This window comes from Leptopilina heterotoma, unplaced genomic scaffold, assembly GCF_015476425.1.
Source record: "Leptopilina heterotoma isolate Lh14 unplaced genomic scaffold, ASM1547642v1 Lhet_55, whole genome shotgun sequence".
Classification (NCBI taxonomy): domain Eukaryota; kingdom Metazoa; phylum Arthropoda; class Insecta; order Hymenoptera; family Figitidae; genus Leptopilina; species Leptopilina heterotoma.
Genome location: NW_025111119.1, coordinates 206236 through 226600, shown reverse-complemented (window position 1 = coordinate 226600; position 20365 = coordinate 206236). Strand labels below are relative to the sequence as shown.

Genomic DNA, 20365 nt, shown 5'->3' with positions numbered 1-20365 from the left:
AAATTGAAAATTAATTTTTTTCAAAAACTGTTGGTGTTTTGATTTGGTTAGTATTGCTCCTTTTTAAAATGTCGGATTAGGCGGCAAATTTTGAAATATAAATTAGAGAGAATTATTTATTATTATTAATAATTATAATATAATTAAAGTAAAGAATTTTCAAAATTTTACTTTTGAAATTTAAGTTGCACCAAAAAATATCAAAATTTTACTTCGAAAATTTTATCTAGAAAAAAAATTATCTAAATTTTACTTTGAAAACTGGTTAAAACAAAAAAAACTTTAACATAATTTTACTTTTGGAAAATTTTAATAAAACAAAAAAGTGAAAATTAAAAGTAACATTAGAAATGTTAATTAAATATTTAAGACTATAGGAAAATTGTCAAAATAATAAAATACACGTATAAAAAACATTTTTCTCGTTTTATTAAATTTACAAAGTTTTTTTTTAATTTACACATTTCACTCTATATAAATATACTTTTAATAAAGTAATCATTCAAATATAAAGTATTTCGAATAAATTTTACTTTCTAGCAAAATTAATTATTACACGTAAGTAAATATTATAATTTTCATCCAAGAAAAATCGATGAAAATGAAGAAATAAACCAATTAATATAAGAAATTTATTACTTGCAACTTTTTCACTTTTAAGAAAAAAAAAATTCTGTACATATTCACAAAGAGAAAACAGAAAACTGAATGAAAACACAATTTCTCATTATTCAAAAGAAAGAAAAATGAATGAGAAATAAAATTCATTCATTCAAAAACAAAAAAAAAAAATTGAATGAAAAAAAATTAATTCACTCAAAAGAAAGAAAATTGAATGAAAAAAAATTAATTCACTCTAAAGAAAGAAAACGGAATAAAAAAAAATTTATTTATTCACAGGAGAAAAAAAACAATGAAAAAAATGGACTAAAAAAAATTATTATTCACAAAGAGAAAAAAGAAAATTTACTCAGAGAAATAGAGAAAAAGAGAATTATTTCTTGTATTTATCAATCATGCTACAAGGTATGAGTACCAATTTTGGAAAAATTTTCGTCTTTGTAACTTCCTCCTTCTTGGGGGGATTTTTTTTGCTTTTTAATCTCGATTCTGCGCTCGTCACTATTCGTGAAATGTCCTTTTTAATGTCCAACTGCGCTTGTGATGGTAATTTTTTCACCGTTTGCGCCATACTGTCGAAAAATAATTCCAAACTACTTTTCATTAATTTCTCCGCATTAACATTAGTTTCCTCACTGAATTTTGAATTATTATTATTGTTGTTATTATTATTATTATTATTACTTTCCACTGTTTTGGAATTAATTTGCAATAATTTCTCCTGTCCTGGAAAAATTGTTTTTTTCTTATTTAAATTTTGTGTTTGTAAACAATTTTGACTAGGAACATTTAATGTTTGGTCATTATTTAGTTGTGAATTTTTACGTGTAAATTCATCATTTTCCGTATTTTTTGGTCGAATTTTTCGATATTTTGCTTCAATTTCCTGCGCTGATGAATTGAGGTTTAATTTTTTCTCTACTGGTTCATCAGATTCGGTGAATGAGGGACTTTTTTTCCGCCTTCCAAGTTTCTTTTTTGATAATATTGGATCGGACGTTGTTTCTTCTAATTCTAAATATTCACTGTAATCCTCGTCGTTTCGATCCTCGAGCTGTTGGAGAAGATCGTCTGAACTTAAATCACCGTCGTTTATTTCCTTTACATATTCCTCGGAGAGAATAACGCATTGCGGCTCATAATCCACTTCATAGCTGTGGGAAAAAAAATCAATTTATTAAGAAACTTTTGTTTTACTGATTTTCATTAAATCGTCAAAGAAAAATAATAATTAACAAAATTTTACTTTGAAAAATTTAAATTTAACCGAAAAAATATCAAAATTTTACTCTAAAAAATTTAGTTTAAAAAAAATTAATAATATACTACATTTGAAAATTTTAAATAAACCAAAAATAGAGAATTTTAACAATTTTACTTTCAAAAATTTGAATTTAACCGAAAAAATATCAAAATTTTACTCTAAAAGTTTTAGTTAAAAAAATATTAATAAAATTTTACATTTGAAAATTTAAACTTAATCGAAAAAAGCATAAACATTTTACTCTAGAAATTTTATTTACAAAAATTTAAAAATAATCAAAATTTTCCTTTTAAAAATTTTTGTTAACGAAAAAAGCTTTCCAAATATCTTAAAAATTTAATTAAATTATTTTTGTATTAAGTATTAATAGGAAAATTTTATTTATTTTTATAACTAAATCAATAAAAAGTGATTAGAAATTTGCTTACGGAAATTTCAGAAAATTTAAATGATCCTCGAAAATCCATTTTTTTCGACGAATTCCTTTCTCCGTTTTATTTTTATATTTTAAAATTCGACAGTAAGTATCACGAAGATTTTTCCATCTTAATTTCACCCAACTGGCTGTAAAAAATTAATTTTTTTTATAATAAGTTATAGTTTCTCATTGCTTTGAATTTTTAATTTCAAAATATTTTAAAATAATTATTATCAAATTATTATTGTTATGTCGATTATTATTGTATTACTGTTGTTATAATTAATGTTATTATTAGATACTATTTTTACTGCAATTAATTTTTTAATTAGCTAGTAAAATAAAAATAAAAGATAATAAATTATAAAATTAATAGATATATCTAATTAAAGACTAACATAATAATAAAATAATTTTACTTTTTGTTTAAAAAAACAGGGTTTAAAAATATCTATAAAAAACAATAAGAAAAATAACAAAGTTAACAATTTATAGAAAAATAGGGAATAAATTATTAAACAGTAATGTAATATTTTTTTTAGTGTAAAAAAATGCAAAATAAAGTAAAATTTTTACTCACGATCAAGACCCAATTCGTCCGATATTCTTTTCCAAACTTTTTGCCGAAATTCTTGAAGTTTAATAACACTGCTCTTAACCTCAGAAATATAAAGTACTGGATGTTGTTTAACTGCTTCAATAACTTTTAGTGAAATTTTATGAGTATCTGGTGGCATTGTTGGCATCATTTTTCTCCTTTACTTTATGTATTCGATCGTAAAGGAAAAATGATTTTTAAATTAGATTTATTTTGCGAAATAAAAACAAAATTTCACTCTCTGTCAAGTAAACATTATAATTATTTGTTGTGTATTTATTAGTATTTCATTTGTAACGTTATTAAATATTCTCTACGAAAAAAATATAAATTATCAAATAATCCAAAAGATGTTAATTTAATTTTTCACACGCGAAAAACGGGGATTTATAACAAATTTATAAAGTTTATAAATAAACACAGGTTTTTTTTCTCTTTTGGCGTTAAAAAAACATGGACGCAGGCGATGGTTTAATTTCCGTTGAGAAATATATGTGATTTAAAGAAATTTTGTGATTGGTTAAAAGGTTTAACAGTTGTTTTTGATAGCCAATCAGAATAGTGCACTCCCGAAACATTATGGCCTAACTTCCCAACCCTGCGGAAATGCATCACTTTTGAACTACAAACGAACCTTTAGGTTGTCAAGTATTCTTCGTCTACCACCAGGGGCGCTATAAATAGAATTATTTTTACTTTCATGGTTATTAGATGATAATATTTTACATAAGTTTTGAGTAATTTTTTTTTCCTTTCAACTGAATGAAATAGAGCAAAATAATCTTTGAATTTTATTGTTGGTGATTGTTTTTGCAAAAATGGCAAACATCCCAACGGGATTGTTGTCACACTCGCAAAAAGTTTGCCGTCTCTATAAAGCTATGCTTCGAAATTATGATGCTTTTGCCGATACGAAAGTTGAATTCAGGTGAGACATTTATTTTTGTTCGAACTTTGTTAATAAATAAATACATAATGTTAATAATGACAAAAATCTGTTATATTTAAGATTTCTATTTATTAAAGAATTTTTAATCAAGATTTTAAGTAACAAGCTTATGTTTATTTTTTGTATAAAAAAATTTGTCTAGCACTACACTAAAAAAAAATAGTTCTTATTCAAAATATTTTACCTGATTTTCTTTTTTTTTTGGTAATTTCGTTAGATATCAAGCAGTAATTCTTAGATCAAAATTCGATGCCAATAAAAACATTAAAGATTTGAGATTAGCAAAAATAAAATATAACGAGGCTGTACAATGGTTATATGCTAATGAGCATCCAATACCAAAGAAATTTCCCGAATCTTTGGGTGGTTGTGCTTATGGACGTGAGGTACTTGTTCCCGATTGGATAATTGATTGTTGGGATCCTTGGGAAAAGGCATTTTATCCAAAATACTTTGCCAAACGGGAACGAAGAAAGAAAGAATACGTTGAGTTTTACAAAAAAACTTATGGCGAGCCACCAAAAGAAGATCATCATTAAAAAGAAAAGGGGGAAAAAAAATTATAATTATAAATTACACGGAAATTCCTTCCTTTTTTTGAGGATCTAAAGAAAAAGGCTAGAAATTTGTTAAAAAATAGCATTATTTAATTGTGATTAATAAATAAATAAATAATAAAATTTAATTCTAAAATTAAATTTGTTATTTCATTTTTATTTATTTATATTTTTTTATAATTTTATTTTTATTTATTTAATTTTTACTTTTTCCCCTCGACGTCATAACTAGAATTTTTCAGAAAGTTTATTTCGTAAATTTATAAAAAAAATACAGTTACACTTAATAAAAATATGAAATACTGTAATTTTTTAATTAATGAATTTTAATTTTTTTTACAAAATTAATAATAATAATGGTCGAAAAATTGTATTTTCTGGTTTTCAAAAATTCCCGCTATTCTGGCGAATTACATAACCTAGAATTTTCCAGATTTTATCCGCGTGTTTCGCACTTTATATTTGCATAAAAGGAGAATTACAATTAAATACTACATGCAACTATCGAATTAAATTATAAAATTACTAATTCTAAACAACAACAACAACAATGTGGACAAAAAACAATTGATTTTGTCGAAATTGGTTTTAAAATTCCCGCGAGTTACATAACCTAGAAATTTACATTCTATTTATTTTATTTATTATTATTAAGATGAACGAAATAGAAGGAAACAAATTTAAAGTTCGAAATTAAAAATTAACAAATAATACAAGAAAGAAAATAAATTTGTTCTATTTTTGGAGTGTGTGGGCGTGCGATAATTCTCGAGTTTAAGAATCGAAAAGATCGAAAAGAGAAGTAGTGCTCGACGACTGTCGAGCGAGACACAAGGCAAAAAGTTAAAGTAAAAATAATTAAAAAAATACACACACACACAACAATTCATTGTGTGTTTTATATTAAAATATAAAGAATTTATCGTCCCTTAAATATATTAAATAAATGTTTCGGTTTAATTAAACAAGTCATTTTAATCAAAATCAATTCGTTCCCCCCTCGCGAGTGTTGGTTGACCTTCCACGAAAAGCGGAAATTTACGTTTTAACCCGCAAGGAAAAAACAATATATATTTTCATATTTTAACCAATAAAAATACAATAACACAACATTTTTCTACTTTTATTCCTTGTACAAAAAAATATTACCAAAACGAGTGTATTCATCTTTTTGCGACGATTTTTTGTAACAATTAAAATTGAAAGTAATATATATAGATAGAGAGAGAGAGAGAGAAGAAAATAATAATAAAGAAGTGTTAAAAGGAAATTTTTCGGTTTTTCGTTTGCCGTCATCATTGACAAGAACGATTTTTTCCGCGGGTGAAAAGACAAAAGATTTGTGGTTTTTTTTCAGGGGAGAAAAAAAGAAAAATACAAAGTTCATCGTCAGAATTGTCTTTAGAAAAAAACGAGGAAAAAAAGAAATAACGAAAGTGTGATATTGGATAAAACGATTTACATTCTATGAACACTAAGGGCCAAGAGGACCCTGGAGAAGATCTCGCATCCAGGTAATTAAATTAATTTTCATTCATTTTATTTTTATAAGAAAAATTGAATAGCGCAATTTTGGAAAGGAATGAAAAACGTTTTTCGTCACTCTGTCAAATTGTGTTTGTTTACTTCGGTTGATTTCCATTATTACTACGTCTTTTTTTACACGCGATGAACTATGTTTAATTCGAGAAGAACAATTTTTTCTGGGTTTGAAAATTTTTACAATATTTATTTCTTCATTTGTACTTTTTTGCTTTCTTTATTATTTATTACTTTGTAATTTACTTCCCTATTAGTTTGCAAATTTATAAACGAATAAACTTTTGGAAAAATATGCCAAGTCATTCGAAAGAATTTTTTTTATACGGACGAATTAACATTTATTTTTTTGTAAAATAGAAAATTAAGATTAATTATTTAGGTTATTTAAATTAATCTTTGTTTGAATATAAATTAATTAACGTTGAAATTTTTCTGGCAATTTTTTTATTTCATTCCGTAGAAAATTAGCAAAAAAATTTCTTGGAAGTTGGACAAAATGATAGCAATTTAGTTCAGATTGAAAATTTCAAAAAAATTTTAATTTTTTAGTCTCTAATTAGTTTTTAATAAATTAATAATAATAATAATGAATTTTCAATTTCTTTTAGGGTGGGAGCTGAAAGCCCTTGCAGCAATATGAAGCGAGCAGCTGCCAAAAAACTCATTGAGAGATACTTTTATCAACTTACTGACGGTTGTGGAAATCCCCAGTGTGACAATGAAAATTGTGTTTCAAGTGGAAAGGTACAAAAAACAAAATTTGTCTTTTTTTTTTAATCTGAAAATATCAAAAAATCTGTTGGATTAAATCAAAAAATAATTTACATGAACAAAGGAAAAGTTTTACAGGAAAAAAAAATTTGTCGAAAATATCAAAAAATTCTGTTGAAAACTTCAAAAATAATTAAAATTAATTAAAAACTTAAAAATAATTTACATGAACGAAGGAAAATTTTTACAGGAAAAATAATTTTTTTGTGAAAATATAAAAAAACTGTCGAACTAATTCAAAAATAATTTACATTCGAACAAAGGAGAATTTATATTTTCGATATCATTTAATATTTTTCTTCTTTTTTAGATAGAAAATATCTTTTTTTTAAGATTGTAATGTTTTTTTTTATTTTAATTTATTTTAATTTTAAATTACAATTTTTATTTTAATTATTAATTTTTGCTTTTAATTTATAGTTTTTATTTTAATTTATTATTTTTATAATTCATTTAATTTATAATTTATTTAATTTATAACAGTAATTTACAATTTTTATGTTTTTTCAATGATTCTTTTAATTTTTCATTATTTTTTGTTGGATAAAAATTATTATTTGGATTAATTTTATATTTTCATTTTATAAACAATTTTAAATATTTCTTAAAGACAGAAAACAGCAGAAAATGTAAACTTAGTTTTTTGATTATTAATTTTTTTATTCGTTTTTTAATTTAATTTTCTATTAATTCTTTCCTAAAATAATTCATTTCTATCACTTAACTTTTCTATAATTATTCATATTCGGACATATTTAGAAATCTATTGATTTTTTTAAATTCTTTTTTCAAATTTTGTAGAATTCATAAGAAAATTCTGAATTTTGTTGTCCAACACCACAGCCTTTTAAAAAAAAATAGAAAATATTCAATTTAATATTAAATTCTTTCTATTTCTAACAATAATTGAACTTTACAGATTTGAAATTGAATTTATTTTAAATAATTTAGCGATTAGTTTTATTTAAAAATTAAAAAAATAATTGAAATTCATAAAAGATGACCTTTTAATTTTTATAAATAACTAGGCAAAATGGCTATTTAATTTATTTATAATTATATAAATTACAAAATTTATTATTTTCAAAAATTATTCTCCATTTTTTGAATAATTTGAGGTACAAAATTTTAAAAAATTCAATTTTAATAAAATTCTTTAAAACAATTCTTGGAATGAATGAAATTTTATTTTTAATTGTATAATTATTTCGACAAATTTAATTATTTCGATAAACTGTAAAATACTTGCAAGAATTCAATTATTTTTAAAAATTTTAATAAAATCATTCGAATTTTCAATTATTTTCAAAAGTTTTCATAAAATTCTACAAAGGAATTTAATTATTTAAATAATTTTTTTGTTTTGAAGAAATTCAATTATTTTCAAATATTTTGATGAAATTCTTCAAAGGAATTCAATTATTTTTCAATTATTTTAAAATATTTCAATAAAATTCTTTCAAGGAATTTAATTATTTTTAAATAGAATTTTAATACAATTTTTTGAAGAAATTCAATTATTTTCAAAAATTTTGAACAAATTCTTTGAATGAATTCAATTATTTTTAATAAAAATTTTTGAACGAATTTTTATGATTTTGATAAACTATAAAGTACTTGCAAGAATTCAATTATTTTCAAAAAATTTAATAATTCTTAATAAAATTATTCGAATTTTGAATTATTTTTGAAAATTTTAATAAAATTAATCGAATTTTGAATTATTTTTCAAAATATTGCTAAAACTCTTCGTAGGAATGCAATTATTTGTAATAAAATTTATTGAAAGAATTCAATTATTTTTGAAAATGTTAAAAGAATTATTCGAATTTTGAATTATTTTTCAAAATGTTGATAAAATTCTTCGTAGAAATTCAATTATTTATAATATAATTTATTGAAAGAACTTAATTATTTCCAAAAAGTTTGATAAAATTCTTGAAATGAATAAAACTATAAAATACTTGCAAGAATACAATTATTTTCAAAAAAGTTAATAAAATACTTCCCATGAGATTTAATTATTATTTTCAATACAATTTTAATTAAATTAGTTGAAAAAATTTGGAAAAATTTAATATAATTCATATACATAATAAAATTCTTTATAGGAAATCAATTATTATCAATATAATTTTCAATACAATTTTAATTAAATTCTGAATAAGTTAATTTTTTGAAACTTTTTTATTCACATTTTTTTTTTAAATCAGTTACATTTTTAAATATATATTTAATTGAAAAATATTCAAATTATTCGAAATTTCGAAAAAATTGTATTTTATACTAGTAGTTTTCAGAATTTTTTTTAGTTTTAGGTGAACTTTTCTTGAAATAATTGAATTTTTAAGGAACTTTCTCAAAAAATATTGAAAGTAATCGAATTATAGAAGAATTTCAGTTAAAATTTCTAGGAAATAGTTAAATTGAAATCTTATGACCGGGAAAAATAATTCATGACTGCGAATTGACCGGGTATTTTTTTATAAAAAAAACGATTACCCTGTAAATTTTAAATTCAAATAAATTTATTATTAATTTATTTATTTTTCAAAATAAATAAATAAAGAAAATAAATGCTGAACGACTAAAAAAGTTTGATTACTTTTAACAGGTGACAAATCTCACGCCAAATCAAGCGGCGGCGCAGGCAATTCAATTGTTTTCACAGGAGGCGAGACTTTGCGATGGCACACAACCGAGTAAAGTGGCGAGGACAACATTAGAACCAGGTCCAGCGTCATTGGCAAAAAGTCTCCCAGTGAAAAACGTCAATCCCACATGTTCCGTTGAAGGTAAAAAAAATTCAAACGAAAACCTGCCGAAACAAATTCAAAACATTTATTTAAATCCATTCAAGAATCCCACAGAAAATTTCCATCCTTTTCAATCATCATCATCATCATTATTCGTTAATGACAATGATTCGAACTCGGGCCAAGTGAAAATTAGCGTTAAACTCGTCGACGCTAATCTTCCATTAAAAATGGATTTTCCCGAACTTCTCCTTCATCGTAATTGCAATAAAAATTCAATTTCTCCAAAGGAAACAAAATTTTCATCTCACGATCAAGAGTCAATTTCAACAAAAAATTCCCAATTATCCGAAAATTCACTAATTACATGGAAGAATTCAAATTTACAATTTACAAAACAATTAGAATTGACGGCAAATTCGAAAATTGTCGAAAATGATTTAGAATTCACGGAAAATTCGAAAATTAGACAAAAAGATTTAGAATTAACGGGAAATTTGAAAATTACACCAAACGATTTAGAATTAACGGAAAATTTACCAAAAAGAAAATTAAATTCAAATCAAGATAAAAATGATCTAAAACAACCAAAAGAAAATTTTTCTCCTATCGATTCAAGGGAAAAGAAACAGTCGCGTAATAATGACGTAAATTTTTCTACTAATTCAAAAGGAAAGAAACGTTCGCGTTCGAGGGAAGTGAAAAATTCGAAAACAAATTTTAGTGAAGATCATGATAGAAATATTGAAATTTCATCGGCAAAACGATCACGTAAATTATTGCCAATGAAGAGAAATAATTTAACGAATATTCGCGAGTCAAGTAAAATTAAAAATAATTCCAAGAGAAGGCAAACGATTAAATCGAATAGAATTGTGAAAAAAGAAAAAACACCAAAAAAGAAAATTTTAAAAAAGCAAATTAATAAAAATAATAGAAATTATCGTGGAAAAAAAAATAAAAAACGTGTTAGATTTAATTTACAACGTTCTGTTGGTAAATTATTTGCACTTGCTTTCTATTTCAAATATATTGATTCGAGAAAATAAATTCTAATTTGATAATTAAGGAAACTAATAAAAAAAAAATTCAAAAAAAAAAAGAATTAATTTGATAAAAAAGAATTTATTTAGTAAAGAAGATTTTATTTTATTAACATAAAAGTTATTTTACAACCAAAGAATTTATTTTAAAAACAGGATTTATTTATTAAACGTAGAATTTATTTCAAAGGAATAGAATTTTTTTTCGAAAACAGTTCGTCTCATTATTCGCGGATTTTAATATAAATTTTGTCACCAAAATTCCTGTCGCAATGTAATCCTTTTATCCAAAAATAAATATTTTCCACTATCCTTTGAATTTTGTATTTACTTTTTAAACAAATTTTATATTTATCATTAAATCTCTTCTTTTTTTTCAAAAATTGTATTAATGTTGATTGGTAAAAATTTAATTGTAAGTACTTTGAAAATATTTTTAATTATTTTTATGAAAGAAATAATAAATAGTTTTCAATATGTTTCCAGCAGTTTTAAACGTATTTTTTTTAATCATAATTTTTCAACAGTAAAAAATTTTTGTCGAGAATTCAATCAAATTTACAAAAATTTTAATTAAATTCTTCGTAAGAAATCAATTATTTTCATAATTAATAAAATAATTTGCATGAATTCAATTATTTTTAATAGAATTTTTTTAACGAATTCAATTAACTTTTAAAAATTTTAATAAAATTATTTGAAATTTCAATTATTTTCAAATATTTCGATATAATATTCTTCGAAAAAATTCAAATATTTAAAAAAAATTTGATAAAATTCGTCGAAGGAATTCAATTATTTTTAAATAGAATTTTAATATAATTTTTTTGAAAGAATTCAATTATTTTTGAAAATTTTAATAAAATTCATGGAATGAATTCAATTATTTTCAAATATTTTGATAAAATTCTCAGAAGGAATTCAAATATTTTTAAATAGAATTTTAATAGAATTTTTTGAAGAAATTCCATTATTTTTAAAAATTTTGATAAAATTTTCAATTAATTTGAAAAATGTTCATAAAATTCTTCAAAGGAATTTAATTAATTAATTATTTTTTTTTAAGAAATTCAATTATTTAAAACCGTTTTAATGAGATTAAGAGAATTTTTTTTAATTATTTCCTAAAAATTTTGATAGAATTCTTGGAAGGAATTAAATTATTTTAAATACAGAATTTTTTTGAAAGAATTCAATTTTTTTTTAAATTTTGATAAAATTCTTAGAATGAATTCAATTATTTGTAATAAAATTTGTTGAACAAATTCAATTATTTTGATAAACTATAAAATACTTGCAAGAATTAGAATTGAATTGAATTCTTGGAATGAATTAAATTATTTGTAATAAAATTTGTTTAACGAATTGAATTATTTTGATAAAATATAAAATACTTGCAAGAATTCAATTATTTTTGAAAAGATTAATTAAATTATTCGCATTTTCAATTATTTTCAAAAATGTTGTTGAAATTCTTCGAAAGAATTTAATTATTTACAAAAATTTAGATAAAATTCTTGGAATGAAATCAATTGTTTTGAACGAATTGAAACATTTTGATAAACTAATAAAATACTAACAGGAATTTAATTATTTTAAAAAATTTAAACACAATTCTGAGGAAGAATTAAATTATTTCAGAATAAAAATTATAAAAGTTGAACAAAAATTATAAAATTGTTTCTATAACAAAAATATCTTTTTGAAAAACGAAATTTGAGAAAAATAAATAGACGAAATTAAAATAAAATTAAAAAAGAAATAAAGAATTTAATTAATTAATTACAATTTAAATTTAAGAATAGAAGAGAGAAGAATTAAGAATTAAAATAAATATTATAGTAATAAAGAAAGAAATAAATGAAAATTATTTTAGATATTAAATGAATAATTTTTTTTGTTTGTCTTTTAAAAGAAGCGTTTTCAAAAACAGGAAAAGAGGAACCGTTTTTGACTGAGGGGAAACTGTTGGAGATTATTGAGAAATGTCGAACGGAGGGTTCGTATTCGTTGTTGATACGAACATTGGGCGAGGTTTTCTCGTCGGCCGAAGCTCTTAGCAGGAGTTTTCAGAGGGCTGAGAAAAATGACTCGCCATTGGCAGCTCTACTTGACAGGGCGCCAGTATCATTGTTAAGGCCACCCAGTGATTTAAATAAGGAAGCTGTGCGATCGCTTCAAGGCGAAGATAAGGAGGAGGACAGCAGTGATCCATCGCCGGCTGTTCTTCATCCTGACGATACCAGTGTTGATCTTCCCGGTGTTCGGAGAGCATTCACTGCATTATGGTCCTTACCGGGTAAATTTATTTGCTTTCTATTTCGAAATTTATTTTCTTCTTTATTTTATTTTTTCCTTCTTTTCAATTTTTTCTTTTTTCCTTTCTGTTTTATTTGGTATTTTTTTCTTTTTTTTTCTTTCTGTTTTATTTGGTATTTTTTTCTTTTTTTTCCTTTCTGTTTTATTTGCTATTTTTTTTCTTTTTTCCTTTCTATTTGCTTTATATATTTACTTTTTCCCTTTCTGTTTTATTTGTTATTTATTTTATTTTTTCCCTTTCTGCTTTATTTGCTATTTTTTTTTTCTTTTTCCCTTTCTGTTTTATTTGCTATTTATTTTTTATTATTCTATGTAAAAAATACAATTATTTTCAAAAATTTTCCTCAATTCAATGTTTTTCAATATCTAGTATTTTAATAAAATTTTCCAAAAGAATTCAATTATTTAAACAAAATTTTAATAAAATTATACGCCAACATTTAATTATTTTCACAAATAAAGTTTTCCAAAAGAATTCTATTATTTAAAATTAAATAATCAAAATATTTATTATATTTCAACGAAAAAATTAATTATTTAAAACAATGTTTATAAGTCTAAATATTAGTTAATTCACATCGTTAAATAAATTAATTAATATTAATATTAATTAATAATAGATAACAAAAATGATTAAATTACTGAATTCAATCGAAGGATTCTTCAATTGAAAAATTGAATTTAATAATTATGGACTTTCGACGAGAAGAATAATTAAAAAAATAAATGTTGTTTTCTGCTTTATTTTGCAGGTGATGCTTTCGAATCAGCTTTAGTACATGCACTAGTCACACTGGCCGATAATATAGAATTAGGACTCAGGGTATTTGGAATAATGCCTTATGACAGTACCGATAGTTTGTTAAATGTTTTTCTAATTGTTTTTGAAATCCCCGTATTGGGGACGAGCGATTATTTGGAATTGGCTTTGCATATGTTGTGCAAGGCCGCAAGTTGTTTACCATTACCCGCACAGGCAAAATTAGCACGAATTTGGGCTCGACATTGTAAATCGAGACTCGAATGTCTTCTTCAAGCACTTCAACAACTTATAACTGTCAAGGTACACATTTTTTTATTTCGATTTCTTAATTTTTTGGAGAAAAATTTTAATTATTGTGATTCGATATTTTTTTTTGAACAGGTTATTGGCGGTTCTTTTACACGTGATTATTGCGTTCAAGACGCTGACACTATAACGGCACCAACGAAAGTCATGAAAATACTCTACTATGCGAATATTTTGGCCGGTGAAATGGATCCGCCTGAATTTTCCCAAGAAGAAGACGGCGAAGTTATGAGTTCGGATAAATCCGGACCAAAATCAACGACTTCACAAGCAATTCAGGTCTTTTCTAATTTTTAATTCTATTTTATACTGCAACTTTTTTCCATAATTTTAAAGAATTTTAAAGTATTTTATTATTTTAGTAGAATTTCTATTATTATTTTTGTATTTTTAGTACTTTTTCTATTATTATTTTTAGTCTTTTTCGTAGTGTTTTTGTTATTTTTACTATTTTTAATATTTTCTCTACTTTTTATATTATTATTATTTTAGAAGTTTTTGTATTATTTTCGTATTTTTAGTAATTTTTTTTTAACGTAATTATTTTGTTTGTTATTGTTAATAATTGTTATCGCTTTTTTTCTACAGGATCCCCTTGCGAAAGCTCTTGGAATTTCAGCACTTGATGCACGCAAGGCATTCATTCCATTCACAGATTTTTACAACGAACCTTTAAGTGACGCAGTGGAAATGGATAAGGATTTTGCCTATTATAAAAGCGATCAACCAATGAAATTCAGCTTTATGAATTATGCTTTTATTTTAACGCCAGCGACAAAAACACTTGGCCTCTATTACGATAATCGAATAAGAATGTACAGTGAACGACGAATGAGTTTTCTTCAAACTGTCGTCGGTCAACCCACACATCCATATCTTAGACTAAAGGTACATAATTAAATGTCAAAAAACAGAATATCTTTATAATTATATAATGATTTAATGAATTTGGATTAATTTAATTACTCAAAATGAAATGAATTTAAATTAAATCAATTATTAAAAAGAAAACTAAATAAGTTTTAATATTTGATTTAATTTATTTTTACGAATAGTATGGAATTTTAATTTACGCTTCTTTTTTCTTGTAGGTGCGACGGGATCATTTAATTGATGACGCTCTAGTGGAATTGGAAATTGTCGCCATGGAAAATCCGTCTGATCTTAAGAAGCAACTCGTTGTGGAATTCGAGGGTGAACAGGGAGTCGATGAAGGTGGTGTTTCGAAAGAATTTTTTCAGCTCGTTGTCGAGGAAATTTTTAATCCCGACTACGGAATGTTTACGACGCAGGTAAATTATATCAAAATTTAAATAAGAAATTTGCTCAAATGAACGATCACTCCGAGTCAATTTAATTTAACATATTTTGATTAGTTTAATTAACCAACATAATTATCTAAAAAATCATATTTAGTCCTTCTTTATTACAAAATAATTAAATACTTTTTTTAATGAAATGAACACCGCGCGTCGCGTGCGTTAAATTTGCTACTTTATATAAATTATAGATTGGTTTCAATTTTTTTATAACTAATAAATAGATTTCAATTAATTTAATCAATAAGTAGATTTCTATTAATTTTGATTAAAAAAAAAGTTTCAATTAAATTTAATTGAAACCTTGTAATAATAGATTTCGATTATTATTTTTAGATTTCAATTAATTTAATTAACATATTTTTGAAATTAATTAAAAATATTTCGAAAGATATAATGAGATTTTATTTTTTATTCCTTCTTGAATTTTCAGGAAGACACACAGACGACGTGGTTTAATTCGACGTCATTCGAAAGCGATGCCCAATTCACGCTCATTGGAGTTGTGCTCGGTTTGGCGATTTACAATAATGTCATACTCGATGTACGTTTTCCAATGGTGGTTTATCGTAAATTGCTGGGGAAGAAGGGATGCTACGCCGATTTAGAAGACTGGAGTCCAACATTATTTAGAAGTCTTTCAGAAATTGTAAATTATATTGGAGACGATATGTCCGAGACATTTATGCAAACCTTCAGAGTTGGCTACAAGTGAGTTTAAATTGTATTTTATTTTTCACAGTTTTTTGTAATTTATAAATATATTAAATATTTATTCTTTTTTCTGTCTCTAGAAATAACTCTAAATTTTATACTCTTTTATATTTCTAAATTCTGTTTTTAGAAATAATTCCAAATTTTGTACTCTTTTATATTTCTAAATTCTGTTTTTAGAAAATTTTATACTCTGTTTTTTATTTTTTGTTTATGTTTTATATTTTTTTTAAATTTAATTTACTCTTTCAGAGATGTTTTCGGCTCAGTTCTTTTCCACGAGCTAAAGGACAAGGGAGACGAAATTTATGTTTCTCAGGAAAATAAAAAAGAATTCGTCGATCTTTATGCGGATTTTCTGCTAAATAAATCAGTAGAGAGGCAATTTAAGGCGTTCCGACGTGGTTTTCAAATGGTCACTGATGAAAGTCCACTTGGTTTGCTTTTTAGGCCTGAAGAAATTGAGCAGGTGAGTCTATTTTTTCCAAGTCTGAAGAATTAATTCAATTATTTATATCTATTTACTTCTGTGATAATATAAAGGAATTAATAGCGAATATTTAATTAATTAAGCTAGCAATTTCCTTTAAATAAAAATTCAGGGTTCTTCATTTTTTAAAAAATATAATTTTTCTAACAGTTTTTCTCTAAATTTACAAAAAAAATTAAGAATTATTTGAACAACTTCTGTAGAAATCTCAAATAATATTAATTAATAAAAATTCTTCTGAGAAATTCAATTATTTTTGAAATTTTTAATAAAATTCTTAGCAACTATTCAATTATTTTCATAAATAACAATATTCATCACAAGAATTCAATTATTTTTAAAAATAATAAATTTCTTCAATGAAAATTCAATTATTTTAAAAAATTCCAATAAAATCGTTCGCAAGAATTCATTTTTTATTTTTATTATGGAATGGAATTTTTGATTTAAAATGAAAATTTGATTGTTTCTTTCATCTTCAGCTCGTTTGCGGAAGTAAAATCTTCGACTTCGCTGAACTCGAGGCGGCAACGGAATACGAGGGTGGATATACGGCCGAAAGTGAAGCGGTGCGAAACTTTTGGCGAGTGGCGCATTCATTACCACCAGAGAGTCAACGGAGGCTTTTGCAATTCACAACCGGAAGCGATCGAGTACCTGTTGGTGGTTTGTCGAGATTAAAAATGGTGATCGCTCGCCACGGGCCTGATTCCGATAGGTGACACTTTATTTCTTTCCAAAATTTTTTCTTAACTATTATTTTTATTCTTGGCATTCCTTCATTTCTAAATAACAATATTTTAACTATAAAAATATAATTTTTAGTAAAGATTTTACTTAAAAATTTGTTCAATATTTTAAGCTTTTCTGATAACAATTTTAATTGTTAAAAATTTTAATTATCGTAACAATTTCAATTCTTTCAATTTCAAAATTAAAAAAAAGGAATAATTTGAATTGTTGAAATTTAATTTTTCATTTATAAAATGTACCTATTTATTTAATTTTTTAAATTTTAATTTCTAAAACTGTTTAAACATAAAGATTTTATTAAAAGAACTTTTAAAAAATTGAAAAACTTTAAAAGCAGCAAAAAAAACTAGTTTTTATGAACATTAATTGATGATTTAATGAAAATTAATTGAAAAATCATAGTAATAATAATAAAAATAATTAATTTTTCAGGTTACCGATAGCGCATACATGTTTCAACGTTCTATTATTACCAGACTATGGCACCATAGAAAAATTACAAGACAGACTATTAAAAGCGATAAATTACTCAAAAGGTTTCGGAATGCTGTGAAATGTGAAAATCTCAGTCAATTTTTTTTTTTTTTTTTATTCTAAAGCGAGGGAAAAAGAAGAAAATCCGCAATCCAATCTTTCATTTCCTCCCCTTATTTATTTTAACAAGAAAAAAAGCAAAAAAACGAAAAAAAAAATGAACTTTTTAGGAAAAAAAAAAATAATTGGTGACTCCCTAAGAAAAAAAAATGGGTCGTTTATTGAATCAGTGATCAATTTTGAGAGATGATTTCTTAAATAGTGAAATTTTCTTTTAACGGGATTTAAAAATAAGCTTTTAAAAAACAGTGTACAAAAAAAATACAAATCAGTTCAGATTTTTTTATTTTATATAAAGAGACACGCGATATTTTTTTTTGTCGCGTTTCTTCCAAGGGAAAAAAGATATATATGTAAATGTATTTTTGTTGTTTTTTTAATTATTTCTTTTGGCGCAATTTTTTTTGTTTTTTTCAATGACGAATGCGTTTGTAAGATTTTTATTGTTTTGTTTTTTTTTTTTTTTTTAAAGAAAGACGAGACTGAGCAAGTGGAGTTTAAACCGAGACCCCAAAGAGACACGAGCTGAATGACTGTGATGAGAGAGAGAAAGAAAAAAAAGAGAGAAAGAAGGAAAGAAAGAAAGAGAGAAAGAAAAGGGAAAGAAAGAGAAAAAGAAAAAAACAGGAAAGAAAGGAAGAAAAAGAAATGAAAAAAGAAAGAGGAAAGAAAGAAAAAAGAAAGAGAGAATGGAAGAGAAAATGTAATCGTATGCCAAGTGAAATTTTAAATGTAGATTGTACAATGTGAATGAGATATTTAAGAAAAAAAAAATAAATCAAGAAACATTAAATGTGACTGAAAAATAATAGAATCGAAAAAAAGTGTGTTGAAGAAACAATTTTTGCTTTCGATAACCATGTATTTTGAAAATACTTTTTGAAAATGAATGAAAGAAAAGTAGAATTTCTCAACAAACAAAAAATGAAAAAAAAAATAAAAGACACTTGAAAATTTTCACAATACACATTTTTCTAAAAAAAAAATGTAATTTGAAAAATTTGTATAAGCGAGAAAGATTTGAAAAATACTTTTTATTTTTTCTTTTGTAATTGTATTGTCGAATTTATTTGTTTTAACTCTTATTCTTTCTTCTTCTTCTTTTTGTTATTGTCTTTTATGCTACAATCATTCTCGATTTAATCGATCAAGATAAATTTGTATAAAAAAAAATTTGTAATTAGCGACTTTTTTAAAAAGACGCAACTTCGAGTTTATCTTAATCGTGTGACAATAAAAGAACTATTAAAAGAATCTTGTTCTTTTTTTAAATCTCAAACAAAAATCTTATTTTTTTTAAATTCTGGTTTTTTGAAATGTTGGAAAACAATTTTTATCTTCTTTAGATTTTTTTGTTTCTATTTATTATAAAATTATTGTACTTATAATAATTAAAATTCATTACATAATTTCTTCGCTTTTTAAAAATGCTAGAAAAATTTATTTTCTTTTTAGTTTTTGTTTTATTTATTATAAAATTAGTAAACGTGCGTAATTATGATAATTAACATTACATAATTTCTTCGTTTGTCTTTTGTTGCGAAATACTAATTTTTAATTAATATTTATTCTAATTTTTATTCTATTTGAATATTAACGGAACATTCATTTATATTTTACGCAATATAAATTCGGACGGAATGTTTTAGATTTCTTTTTTTCTACATATACATATTATTAAAGTGTTATAAAAACTAACATGAAGTATTTTTTTTTTATCTAATATTTTAAATTGGACGGATATTAGAAAAATACGTTACAAATATGATATTATAAAAATTGTAAATAAATTATTATTTGTTCTTTGATTGGACGGATTACGATCTTAAATTCTTAACAATGTATAAAAAAATATTAAAAATGAACTACAAGAGAATTCATTAAATTAAAAAAAATCATAATTCAATTAAATTATTAAATTCATATCAATTTTAAAATTCAATAAAACAAGTGAAAAAAAATTATTCACACAACTGTAAAATTGGTTCAATTAACTGTGAAATAACTAATTGACATAACTGAAAAATTAGTTCAATTAATCAAACAAATTATAATTTAAATTAACTGCAAAATCCAGTGATTTAAAAAATTAATTCAGTTAACGATAAAATTAAGCAAATGTAAAAATTAATTGAATTTAACAATAAAATTATAAAGATTAACAAAAGGAATGACGTTTATAAAAATAAAGGAAAAAAGTAAAAAAAAATATAAAATGAAATTTCGAACAAAAATACAATTTAATTGTATTTTTGTTTGAAATTTCATTTTATCTTTTTTTTTTAACTTTTTTTAAGTTGTATTTAATTTTAAATAATTTAAGTTTAATTACTAAACTGAAAAAATAATAATCAAAAAATAAAATAGTGGAAAAATTGATTTCACTACTTTTAAAAATGAAAGAACTCAACAAAATTAAAATTTTTTGAAATTAATCAAATTGTAAAAGTCAGTTAATAACAAAAGTTTAAAATTATATAAAAAACAGAATTAGTTTTTAAAAAATGGAAAATTTCTCTCTGTACAATTATTTACATCGTATAAATGTAAAATAGAAATTGAATTAATTACTTTTTTGGAGGGCAATC

At 23.5% G+C, this 20365-nt stretch overlaps 3 protein-coding genes across 5 annotated transcripts; 2 read left to right on the top strand and 1 right to left on the bottom strand.

Moving 5' to 3' along the window:
- Positions 1-875: 875 nt before the first annotated feature.
- LOC122508577 (probable WRKY transcription factor protein 1) lies at positions 876-3477 on the bottom strand. The gene is made up of 3 exons (XM_043622006.1): positions 2884-3477; positions 2314-2449; positions 876-1775 (listed from the first exon to the last, which is right to left on the bottom strand). Exons 1-3 carry the CDS (start codon positions 3050-3052, stop codon positions 995-997), a joined length of 1086 nt encoding a protein of 361 aa, XP_043477941.1. The 5' UTR covers positions 3053-3477; the 3' UTR covers positions 876-994.
- A 106-nt stretch (positions 3478-3583) lies between these two features.
- On the top strand, positions 3584-4548 carry LOC122508578 (NADH dehydrogenase [ubiquinone] 1 beta subcomplex subunit 9). The gene is made up of 2 exons (XM_043622008.1): positions 3584-3829; positions 4068-4548. Exons 1-2 carry the CDS (start codon positions 3720-3722, stop codon positions 4387-4389), a joined length of 432 nt encoding a protein of 143 aa, XP_043477943.1. The 5' UTR covers positions 3584-3719; the 3' UTR covers positions 4390-4548.
- A 559-nt stretch (positions 4549-5107) lies between these two features.
- LOC122508576 (ubiquitin-protein ligase E3A) lies at positions 5108-19031 on the top strand. 3 transcript variants are annotated; one of them, XM_043622004.1, is made up of 12 exons: positions 5108-5921; positions 6558-6693; positions 9335-9515; positions 12438-12818; positions 13591-13901; positions 13983-14186; positions 14496-14795; positions 14999-15199; positions 15660-15937; positions 16193-16409; positions 16913-17148; positions 17616-19031. In XM_043622004.1, the coding sequence occupies exons 1-12, from the start codon at positions 5875-5877 to the stop codon at positions 17734-17736; spliced, it is 2613 nt and encodes an 870-aa protein (XP_043477939.1). In that variant the 5' UTR covers positions 5108-5874; the 3' UTR covers positions 17737-19031. The 3 variants fall into 3 exon arrangements, with proteins under 3 accessions (XP_043477939.1, XP_043477940.1, XP_043477938.1); XM_043622005.1 differs by having other exon boundaries at positions 5109-5921; positions 12453-12818; XM_043622003.1 differs by having other exon boundaries at positions 5113-5921; positions 12435-12818.
- The last annotated feature ends 1334 nt before the right edge of the window (positions 19032-20365 follow it).

Bases quoted from the DNA above. Each gene is read 5' to 3' on its own strand.
- LOC122508578 (XM_043622008.1), top strand. From the start codon at position 3,720: ATGGCAAACATCCCAACGGGATTGTTGTCACACTCGCAAAAAGTTTGC. The intron at 3,830-4,067 runs GTGAGACATTTA...TAATTTCGTTAG, and splicing joins GATACGAAAGTTGAATTCAG to ATATCAAGCAGTAATTCTTA.
- LOC122508576 (XM_043622003.1), top strand. From the start codon at position 5,875: ATGAACACTAAGGGCCAAGAGGACCCTGGAGAAGATCTCGCATCCAG. The intron at 15,938-16,192 runs GTGAGTTTAAAT...TTACTCTTTCAG, and splicing joins ACCTTCAGAGTTGGCTACAA to AGATGTTTTCGGCTCAGTTC. The intron at 17,149-17,615 runs GTGACACTTTAT...TTAATTTTTCAG, and splicing joins CACGGGCCTGATTCCGATAG to GTTACCGATAGCGCATACAT.
- LOC122508577 (XM_043622006.1), bottom strand. From the start codon at position 3,052: ATGATGCCAACAATGCCACCAGATACTCATAAAATTTCACTAAAAGTT. The intron at 2,450-2,883 runs GTGAGTAAAAAT...AATTTTTTACAG, and splicing joins GGACGAATTGGGTCTTGATC to CCAGTTGGGTGAAATTAAGA. The intron at 1,776-2,313 runs GTAAGCAAATTT...TTTTTCCCACAG, and splicing joins TTAAATTTTCTGAAATTTCC to CTATGAAGTGGATTATGAGC.